The sequence below is a fragment of the Theropithecus gelada genome, chromosome 19 (assembly GCF_003255815.1).
Source record: "Theropithecus gelada isolate Dixy chromosome 19, Tgel_1.0, whole genome shotgun sequence".
NCBI classification, from domain to species: Eukaryota; Metazoa; Chordata; class Mammalia; order Primates; family Cercopithecidae; genus Theropithecus; species Theropithecus gelada.
The window spans coordinates 35,462,898-35,474,216 of NC_037687.1; the positions used below are offsets into that span (position 1 = coordinate 35,462,898).

At 44.2% G+C, this 11,319-nt stretch overlaps 1 protein-coding gene across 2 annotated transcripts; it reads right to left on the bottom strand.

The window, feature by feature from the left end:
* Window positions 1-923: 923 nt before the first annotated feature.
* Window positions 924-10,650, bottom strand: LOC112612233 (zinc finger protein 550). 2 transcript variants are annotated; one of them, XM_025366497.1, is made up of 3 exons: window positions 10,083-10,650; window positions 3,645-5,164; window positions 924-1,478 (listed from the first exon to the last, which is right to left on the bottom strand). In XM_025366497.1, the coding sequence occupies exon 2, from the start codon at window positions 5,010-5,012 to the stop codon at window positions 4,161-4,163; it is 852 nt and encodes a 283-aa protein (XP_025222282.1). In that variant the 5' UTR covers window positions 5,013-5,164; window positions 10,083-10,650; the 3' UTR covers window positions 924-1,478; window positions 3,645-4,160. The 2 variants fall into 2 exon arrangements, with proteins under 2 accessions (XP_025222282.1, XP_025222283.1); XM_025366498.1 differs by lacking the exon at window positions 10,083-10,650 and having other exon boundaries at window positions 3,645-5,409.
* Between the last annotated feature and the right edge of the window lie 669 nt (window positions 10,651-11,319).

Consider the following 11,319-nt stretch of genomic DNA (forward strand, 5'->3'; position numbering starts at 1 on the left):
CTTTCTCTTCCAAATCACTTCTGGTGCTTTCCTTCCTGCTTTCATTTCCTTCAATGTTCTAGTTCTGTTATGTTTTTATTCCATCAGCGATTTCTTAAATTTCTCTTTTCAACCTTAAGTGGTTTTTCTGAAATTATAACACTTACTGTGAACATTTCAAACATTTCCACGTGTGCATGAAGTTAAAGTGAATATTCACTCTGACACTCCCCTCTGCCCCATCCCTTCCCTCCCTCTACACCCAAGGAGCAAATACCATTTAACTGGGTGAGAATCCTTCCAGACACATTTTTTGTCTGCTTACAAACATTAAGATTTCTAATTCGTCTTTGCATGACTGACTTGCCAAGTGAATTCACCGTCCACATCTCCTCTGTGAGACTAATTGAAGTGCACCAACTGTGAATGGTCATAACTAGTCCCACCCCCACAATCATTTCTCACAGATTAAGCACCATAAGAGCATAGTGCTTTTTATCTAATTTGTTCATTAAATGTAACAAAGTTACAATAACAAACATGAACAAGAAAACATGTTTTACCTTTACCTCCGCCGGGCACAGTGGCTCACGCCTGTAATCCCAGCACTTTGGGAGACTGAGGCGGGTGGACTACCTGAGGTCAGGAATTCAAGACCAGTCTGGCCAACATGGTGAAACCCCGTCTCTACTAAAAATACAAAAAACTTAGCCGGGCGTGGTGGTGGGCGCCTATAATCACAGCTACTCAGGAGGCTGAGGCAGGAGAATCCCTTGAACTCGGGAGGCAGAAGTTGCCATGAGCTGAGATGGCACCACTGCACTCCAGCCTGGGCAACAAGAGTGAAACTCCGTCTCAAAAAAAAAAAAAAAATTTTTTTTTACCTCAATCATAAACTGAGTATTTGTGGAAAACATACAGAAGTTCATAACTTTTACTGACTTAAAAATGGGTGCTAAACAAGTTTAGGTCAATATATTGCACCTGTTCTCACATGTTTTTCCTATACTAGATAGTAAGTTCCTTCCCTGCTCCAGGGTAGGACCCATAGCCCAGCCATCCACTGCATCCTACTCTTCCAAATATGAACACAACAGTGAGTGGCCATGGAGCTAAATGACAGGTGTCTCATGAGATTCTTGCCTATCACAGCAGCAAGTTCATAGTAGATCCTTTTACCAAACACTTTAAGACTGTACAGAAAGAGTTGAAAGCTAAGAAGAACCCCAGGCTGTCCTTTATCCCATGGAAAACATCACTCCTGCTTTGGGACAAACTGGGGCCTAGGTCCTCAGGCCTGGAAAGAACCCTTTGATGACAGCCAATATGTTTCCAGAGGGATTTCTCCAACTCTCTTGAACCCAGGGCCTTAGGGACAAGTACAGTCACAGCTACAATACATGCAGCCTTCCAGGCCTTCCAGAGAGAGGATGCAGGAGGGTGCTGGTCCTCAGGAGTCAGCTCTCCTTCCCAGAGGAAAGGAAACTGTGCACTGTGTCCTGAAAAAACAAAAACAGAGAACTCCTAACTCACCAAGAATTGTATTTATAGTATGTGCAAAAGGACCACAGTAAAAGGTACATGCCCACTATGAAAACATGAAATACATATGCAGTGCTTTCAAAGTTTGTGAGGAAAGCTCAAAGTGAGAAAATAATTTTCTGTTTTTCACACAATACATGTTTTAACCTAACATTGTCTCATGTAGCTTGAAAACTAAAAGAAAATCTCACAAAAGGAATTTCAAATTACCATATTCAGGCTAAGTGCAGTGGCTCACACCTGTAATCCCAGGATTCTGGAAGGCTGAGGTGGGTGGATCACCTGAGGTCAGGAGTTTGAGACCAGCCTGGGCAATATGGCAAAACCCTGTCTCTACTAAAAATACAAAACTTAGCTGGGGCACGGTGGTACATGCCTGTAATCCCAGCTTCTCGGGAGGCTGAGGCAGGAGAATTGCTTGAACCCGGGAGGCAGAGGTTGCAATGAGCCAAGATCGCACCACTGCACTCCAGCCTAGGCAACAGAGTGAGACTCCATCTCAAAACAAAACAAAACTAATTACCATATTCAATGCTAGCACCAAGGGAATAAGGTCCTGGTGGTTAACTATGAAACTCACGTAAACCTGCACACATATATCCTGATTCACCTGTTAAAATGCTAGGCACTTTATTTTGTAGTAAAACTTCACACAAATGTTTACAAGATCAGACAATGAGATTCCATGTTGTTTTGTTGGGTTTACTGGGTTTACCATGGATTCATCTTAGTTGTGTGTTTTATTTTGCCTGTTTTAGCTGTAATTCAATTCCTAGAAATATGCTAAGGGAGACCTGAAAATACCTCTCTGCACAGGATTAAAGAACCTGAGAAATGCCAGAAAGAATTAGGATTCACCTGAGAGGGCCAAGCAAGTACAAAGTGGTCACTATGTTGCCAGAGAAAATAAAGACAACAAATAGAATGGAATCAGGAAAATGTGAGAGTGCTGAGCATCTGAAACCATATTAGGCTAGGTGTGGTGGCTCACACCGATAATCCCAACACTTTAGGAGGCTGAGGCAGGATGATCACTTGAGTCTAGCAGTTTGAGACAAATCTGGGGAACACAGCGAGACCCCATCTATACAAAATAATTTAAGGCCGGTTGCAGTGACTCACACTTGTAATCCCAGCACTTTGGGAGGCCAAGGCAGGTGGATCACTTGAGGCCAGGAGTTCCAGACCAGCCCAGCCAACATGGTAAAACCCTGTCTCTACTAAAATTACAAAAATTAGCCAGGCATAGTGGTGCATGCCTGTATCCCAAGCTACTCAGAAACTTGAGGCAAGAGGACCATTTGAGCCCAGGAGTTCGAGGTTACAGGGAGCTATGATCATGCCACTGCACTCTAGCCTGGGTGACAGAGCAAGTCCCTATCTCTTAAAAAATAATGTTTATTTTGGCCGGGCGCGGTGGCTCAAGCCTGTAATCCCAGCACTTTGGGAGGCCGAGGCGGGTGGATCACGAGGTCAGGAGATCGAGACCATCCTGGCTAACATGGTGAAACCCCGTCTCTACTAAAAATACAAAAAACTAGCCGGGCGTGGTGGCGGGCGCCTGTAGTCCCAGCTACTCGGAGGCTGAGGCAGGAGAATGGCCTGAACCTGGGAGGCGGAGCTTGCAGTGAGCCGAGATCGCGCCACTGCACTCCAGCCTGGGCGACACAGCGAGACTCCATCTCAAAAAAAAAAAAAAAAAAAATGTTTATTTTAAAAAATCAAAGCCTTAAACAGTCTTAAGTGGTGTACATTTTAATGTGGCCATCTGTACATGGGTTCTTCTCACCCTAGATATAAAATAGAAGTGTCACATGAAGACATTCTCAGTATTCCAATTTCTTGTAAATTCAAGAATCTCATGATACAAGCCTGCATATTTCTCACAAAGAATTACTCTCCTCATGGATATCCTCCCAGAGAGGTCTGGATCAAAGGCAGCTTCCAAGAAATGTTCGAAGAGCTGCCCTCACTGTCCAACTCTGACAAAGGATGGCAGTGAATGTATGTTAAAAAAAAAAGGGGGGGGGGAATAAAACCCCTTTACCTCTCAAACATTCCCCTACCAAAAAATAAAACTGATCTTACAGGGAAGTCTGTAAGGACATAAAGCAAGAAGATACCTGTGACTGAAGGTTTTCATAAGTTCATAGAGAAAATCCCGAGGTGGGTCAAATTCCAGCATGGCTCTTTATAGGACAAGTAAGTGAGAAACTGGTCACAGAAAGTTTTCTCACATCAATGACAATTATGTAGTAACTTTTCATTATGATGCTCGGATACTAAGATTTTTCCTCTGGCCAAAGACTGTCCTTAAGAGTTATATTTGGAATGTTTCTCCAGCCTGAGTCCTCTGATGTTGATGGAGTGCCTTCCACATTTCCCTCTGGCATGAATCCTTCTGCAGTGAGAACTGAGTGGTGACTGAAGGGATCCTTACATTCACTGTATTCACAGGGTTTCTCTCCAAAGTGACTGCTCATGTGTTAGTTAAGAAAGAGCTGAGGAAAAAAAATGAAGTTTCCTGACATTCTTTGCACTCGAAGGGCTTCTTCCTCCAGTGTGGGTCCCATTATGAATGATAAAATAAGAACAGTGGGTGAAGGCTTTGCTATATTCATTGCAACAATAGGGTTCTCTCATGTATGGACTCTTTGGTGCTGCAGAAGGTGTGACCTGCGTTTGAAGGCCTTCCCACACTCGATACACTTGTAGGGCATCTCCCCAGTGTGGATGACAGAGTGCTGAATGAGGTATGTGCTCCGGTGAAAGGCCTTCCCACACTGGGTGCATTCATAGGGCTTCTCCCCAGTGTGAATCCGCTGGTGCTGTATGAGTTCTGAGCTGCATCTGAAGGCCTTTCCACATGCCATGCAATCATAGGGTTTCTCTCCAGTGTGGATGATGTAGTGTTGAATTAGGTGGGCCCTATTGCTAAAGGCTTTCTTACATTCTTTGCACTCAAAGGGTTTTTCTCCAGTGTGGGTCCTGTTATGGCGAATGAAAGTAGACCGATGGGTGAAGGCCTTTCGACATTGACTGCACTCATAGGGTTTCTCTCCAGTGTGGATTGGATGGTGCTGCATGAGGTACGACCTGCGTTTGAAGGCCTTTCCACACTCAAGGCACTTGTATGGTTTCTCCCCAGTGTGGATGAGGTAGTGCCGAATGAGAGTTGAGCTCTGGCTAAAGGCTTTCCCACACGCGTTGCATTCATAGGGTTTCATTCCAGTGTGAACCCTCTGATGTCGAACAAGATACCACTTCCTGTTAAAACCTTTCCCACACTGCTTGCATTTGTAGGCATTTGTCCCTGCATGAATCAAGGCATCTCTCCCTGGTTGCTGTGAGTCACATTCATGGAGAACATCTGCTGATAACCACTCTTGTAATGCCCTGGAGTGCAGACCATCATCTGTCCCCAAACCTTCACCTTCAAGGCTCGCTTTCCCAGGATGGGTCTCCTTGTGGAGGTCTGTCTCTGGTGTCATTTCCAAAAGCCCTTCCTTATCCCTAGATCTCCCCAACCTCGAGTCACTTGAGGTTGAAGATTCCACAGTCAGGCTTCCCCGGACAAAGGCCCGCTCAGATAAGACTGGCGGGTAAGTGGTTGGCTTTCTGGTGTGAACTTGTGTTCTGTCACCTGAAGGGCATCAACAAACAAAGGAGGAGTCTTTTAGTGATTACATATAGAAAAACACAAAATAACCACTTCAGTAGGAAAATGAAGATGAAAACAGTGCCTATGATAACTGCTGCATTTTTACATCTCTAACCCAGGCTGCCAAATACTTCTTATGGTACTTGTATCCTTGACACCATTAAAGGGAAAATCTGGAGATCAGGCTGGACCAGGGGACAGAGGATCTGGAGTAAAGACATTCCTCTTTACAGTTCAGAGTAAGGAAGAGATAATAGAGTTTTGATGACATTGTCTGAGGGGCATTTGCTTCCAGAATTGAACCCTTACATCCATCTGACAAGGGATCAATAACCAGAATATATAAGGAGCTTAAACAACTCTATAGGAAAAAATCTAAGAATCCGATTTAAAAATGGGCAAAAGATCTGAATACACATTTCTCAAAAGAATACATACAAATGGCAAACAGGTATATGAAAAACTGCTCAACATAACTGACCATCAAAGAAATGCAAATCAAAACTACAATGAGATATCATCTCATCCCAGTTAAAATGGCTTTTATCCAAAAGACAGGCAATGACAAATGGTGGCAAGGATGCAGAAAAAAGGGAACCCTCATACACTTTGGTGGGATTTTAAATTACTACAACTACCATGGAGAACAGTTTGGAGATTCCTCAAAAAACTAAAAATAGAGCCACCATATGATCCAGCAATCCCAGTGGAGGTATATATCCAAAAGGAAAAAAAAAAAAAAATCTGTCCATCAAAGATATCTGCACTCCCATGTCTTACTACAGTACTATGCACAATAGCCAAGATTTGGAAACAATTTAAGGGTCCATCAACAATGAATGGACAAAGAAAATGTGGTGTGTATATACAATGGGGTACTATTTGGCCATAAAAAAGGAGATCCTATCATTTGCGACAACATGGACGGAACTAAAAATCAAAACAATTGAAATCATGGAGAGAGAGAGTAGAAAGATGGTTACCAGAAACTGGGAAGGGCAGTAGGGTGGAGTAGGGAGGAAGTGAGGATGGTTAATGGGTACCAAAATAAAGTTAGGAAAGAATGAGTAAGACCTGGTATTTGTTAGCACAACAGGGTGGCTATAGTCAACAATAATTTATTGCATACTTTAAAATAACTAAGGGTATAACTGGATTGTTTGTAACACAGAGAAGGGATAAATGCTTGAGGTGACAGATACTTCCTTTACCTTGATGTGATTATTATGCATTGTATGCCTAAATAAAAATATGTGCCCCAAATATGTGTACACCTATGTACCCACATAAATTAAAAATTAGCTGGGCATGGTGGTGCGTGACTGTAATCCCAGCTACTTGTGAGGCTGAGACAGGAGAATCGCTTGAACCCAGGAGGCGGAGGTTGCAGTGAGCTGAGATTGCACCACTGCACTCCAGTCTGGGCAACAAGAGTGAAACTCTGTCTCGAAAAAGAAAAAGAACTGAAGCCTTTTGGTGCTATGAGAGTTTAAGGAAGTGGCACTTAACAAGATTGGAAAGAAAAAGAGATCATGGAAGGCTTTCTAGAGGAGGTGTCCCATAAGCTGAGTCCTACAAGAGAAGCCAGAATCATTGCGAGAGAGAGGAAGTGGGAAATGGGTTGAAGATGAGGAAGTAAAAATGGGTTGATTCATCCTTTGGGCACCAGATGCCTGGTGAAACCAATATAAAAGGGTGATTAGAGTTGGAGGAAGAGAATGAAGATCCAGCACAAAAGGGATAGAAGGACACACAGGAACAAATGGTACAAAAGGCCTAGCAATGATAAGATCTGACAAGTTTCTGCTGTGTCAGGAGGCACAGTGCATGGCGGACAAGAGGGTACCGGAGACAGAATGACTCAGTTCAAATCCTGCGTCTGTCAAGTGGGTTGATACTGGAGGATGACTTTCTCCACCAGGTCTCAAATTCCTCAACTAAGAGTCATGAAGTTAAATGAGAAAATGCACAGTTCTTGATGCAGCACAAGTGTTCATTAAATTGTGGGACATTGGCCGGGCGCGATGGCTCACGTCTATAATTCCAGCACTTTGGGAGGCCGAGGCAGGCAGATCACGAGGTCAGCACGAGGTCAGGAGATTGAGACCATTCTGGCTAACATGGTGAAACCCCATCTCTACTAAAAATACAAAAAATTAGCCAGGCATGGTGGCGGGTGCCTGTAGTCCCAGCTACTTGGGAGGCTGAGGCAGGAGAATGGCGTGAACCTGGGAGGTGGAGCTTGCAGTGAGCCAAGATCGCACCACTGCACTCTAGCCTGGGCGACAGAGCGAGACTCCGTCTCAAAAAAAAAAAAAATTGTGGGACATTACCCTTATTATTATTCTCATTGCTACACTGGGCAATTTGGGTAAAGGAAGTGACATGAGCAAGAACAGCTTCACTGCTGTGATCTGAAGAACGTAGCAGCTGTGCTTCATAAAGTAGCGAACATCACATGCTTAGAAGACCCGAGTGCAGCAGCAGTCTCGTATCTGGCTGGTGGGGATGGGAAATGGTGCGGCTACTGTGGAAAAATATTTGGGGGTTTGACTTAAATCTAAACACAGATCTGTCTCTTGACTCCACCAGTCGTCTCCTGGGTGTATATGCAACAGAAATGAGTGTTCATATCCACTAAATATTATGGAAAATAGTATTCATAGCAGCATTCTTCATAATCTCCAAATAATGTAAAAAATACCCATGCCAACCAATAGGAGAGTGAAGAAATAGATCCTGATGTTTTCACACAATGTTATCGTACACAGCATACAGGATAAACCCAGCTCATGGACACAATGATGGTGAAAAGAAGAAATACGCAAAAGAGAAAATGCTTTGGGGCTCCAATTATGCCCATTCACAACATTAAAAACTAATCCCTAGGGAGAGAGTCTAAACGGTGGCTCCCACTGCAGGAGGAGCTACTGACAAAGACAGGGTGACAGAAACTGCCAAGGTGCTGGAAATATTGTAAATTTTGACCTAGATGAAGAATTCAATTTGTAGAAATGTAAAAATTTAAGCTGAGCCCTTCAAATTTGTACTTATTATTGTGTACATAAGATTTTTTTTTTTTAGTTTGAGAAATTTTAAACAGAAAAATATTAAAGTCAAGTGTAAACATCTCTTCCAAACATGAGACAACTCCAAGAAGCTCGGCTTTACAAGTGGGGCCAACACAAGTTACAGGGTACTGTAAGTGAAAAAGCATTTTGTCTGTTTCCCCCAAGTGTAAGCAATTTGACTACACTTTGTTTTTTTTTGTTTAAACTTATATTCACTTTCTGGTTTTGTATTGAGCACACTTTCTATGTTGAATATAGAGAAGTTGAAGGCACAGACAAAGCAGAGATTTTTTTAAAAAGCAAGTTCCCTGAGAACACAACAGATGTGATGCAGCCACTGGCAAAGACACTGACCATGACTAGAGGTAAGATCTCCTCCACAGAGGACAAGAGAAGCCAGGTATGAGACTGCGCAGATGAATCTTTAAGAACATTAAACACACATCCTATTTTTAACATGAAATTAATTATATACTGAAACATCAGCTGCTGGGGAAGTGCTGAAAATCTGAAACACATCTGAGTGGCTGCAGGAGCTGGTGCAGGGACAAGAGCTGCCCAGAGGAATGGGGCAGATGCGGGGAGACGTGTTTGGAGCCTCTGGTAAGGCTCAGGCAAAAGATGACGAGAGCCTGGACTAGGGTGCTGGTGAAGGAGCCAAGAAAAGCAGTGGAGGTGATGGACTCAGGAGATATGGATCATTTAAAATGAGCAGGACTAGGGATGAATGGATGCTGGGTTTGATGAAGTTAGGTGGAGTCCAGGAGCTATGTGGCATGTTTCCAGCCTTCTAACCTGCTTGGATAGTAAGACATTCTCTGAACTGAGTGTCTTTTTAGGCATCAGGAGCTAAAGGTGCCTCTGAGACACTGAAGTGGAGATGTGGGATTGAGGGAATGGGAAGGGGGGTATTTGGAACACAGGGTTGCAGATGGGGCTGGCCAAGAAGCCCAGGGGGAGAGCCCATGACTCAGTGGTGATACAAATCCACAAGGCAGATGACTCCAGCTACACTCATCAGCACATATGTAGGGCAGGGAAGTCCAAATGTCACATTGGTGTTTTTCAAGACAAGAGGGGCAGGAAGACATGGGGCAAAGGGCTGCTTCTGAGTCTCTGATGGTCTAACTGGAGGATGCATGAGTGGATGGAGAAGGTGGAAAAGAGTGGGATTCAGGGCATAATGCCGACAGTAATATCAAGGGGAGGAAAATCCCCTTTTTCTGAGTCCAGAAAGAAATGTGTGACACTACATTTATGATGATTAAAACTGTTCATGCATAATACCAACTAGCTGACATCTGTTGATCCTTTGGACCAAGAACTAAGCAGTGTCATGCGTTATCTCTACATCCTCTAACAACTCAGTGACACAGAAATTATATCACTCTGATTTTTTTTGAGTAGAGGAGCCTGAGGTGATGTAAACCAAACCCATTAATTCTTTTCCATGGGCACACAGCCAAGTCACATTTGTCAGTCCTGAGCATCCAGGTGGCCAAACGCCTAGTTCTTGTCAAGATTATGTGGTTGCAAAGTATGTGTACAACGGGGTATGACTTCTCCCCTTCTTGTTCACCTTCTACCAGCTGGACTGAGCCAGAGCAACCATAAAGATTCCTGTTCACAGCAGAAGGTAACTGTGTCTCTGAATTATTGTGTGGCTCAGTGCTCACCTGATGATGGACACTATACCCCAAAGTGAGTCAGAAACATCCAGGCCCCCAGGAGGCCACAAGGAGCAGTTTCACACAGAAATTCAGAGGTGGTGGTGCCCTCACATTCTGAAGACTGCCATGACTCCACCTGACCAGCTGGTGGCTGCTTACCTGCACAGGTGGGGTCTGAGAGGCCTCTATTCACTGTCCACAGCTCCTGCCCATGCTCTAGCAGGTGGACCAACTCTGGTTTGGGAACCCGATGCCCTGTTGATAGCAAAAGAAATAGAATAGAGGTAATCTAATGAGAAAATGAAAGTCTCTCCATCCTGCCTAGGACTTCATGACAGGGGCCAGACATGAATGAAGCTGCTACCAAAGTAAGCAAAATGCTGATGTGAGACCTGAAAATCAAGTGAGTGAACTGTGTTCCCCATAAAAGTCGTACGTTGAAGCCCTAACACCCAACGTGACTGAATATGGAGACAGGATCTTTAGAAGGTAATTAAGATTAAATGAGGCTATAAGGGTGGAGCCTTAATCTGACAGGATTATGGCCTTATAAAAACAGGAGGAGAGGGAGAGAGATCTATCCTGTGTCCCTCCACCATGTAAGAACACATCAAGGCAGCCATCTGCAAGTCAGGAAGAGAAGTCTCATTAGGAATCAAACTTGCCGACACCTTGATCTTGGACTTCCCAGCCTCCAGAAGCATAAGAAAATAAACTCTGGCTGCTTAAACCACTCAATCCATGACATTTTATTATAGCAGCCACGGAGATAAAGACAGGTACAAATCCCATTGTTGGGCTACAACTGCCATGGAGGGTAGTGCTATCTGTCTACACAACACCCACTGCCCATGATCTCCGTCTATGGAAGCCAACATTGTTCAGGCACACAACACTTTGACAGCCATGGGAAACTGCAAAGGTGAGCCGCTTCCTCCAGAAGGCATTTTCTTTCTTTCTTTTTTTGAAACAGTCTCATTCTATTGCCTAGGCTGGAGTGCAGTGCTCGGCACACTGCAACCTCTGCCTTCCAGGTTCAAGGGATTCTCGTGCCTTAGCCAACCCGAGTAGCAGGGATTACAGGCATGCAAAACCACATCTGGCTAATTTTTGTATTTTTAATAGAGACTGGGTTTCACAATGTTGGTCAGGCTGGTCTCGAGTGCCTGGCCTCAAGTGATCCTCCTGCCTCAGCCTCCCAAAGTGCCACTGCACCTGGCCTAAGAAGGCATTTTCTTTTTTTTTTTTTTTTTTTTGAGGAGGGGGATTTTTCCTTTGTCGCCCAGGCTGGAGTGCAGTGGCCGCATCTCAGCTCACTGCAAGCTCCGCCTCCCGGGTTCACGCCATTCTCCTGCCTCAGCCTCCCGAGTAGCTGGGACTACAGGCGCCCGCCACC

Excerpts from the sequence above, each read along its gene's own strand:
- LOC112612233 (XM_025366497.1), bottom strand. The coding sequence starts at position 5,012 with ATGACACCAGAGACAGACCTCCACAAGGAGACCCATCCTGGGAAAGCG.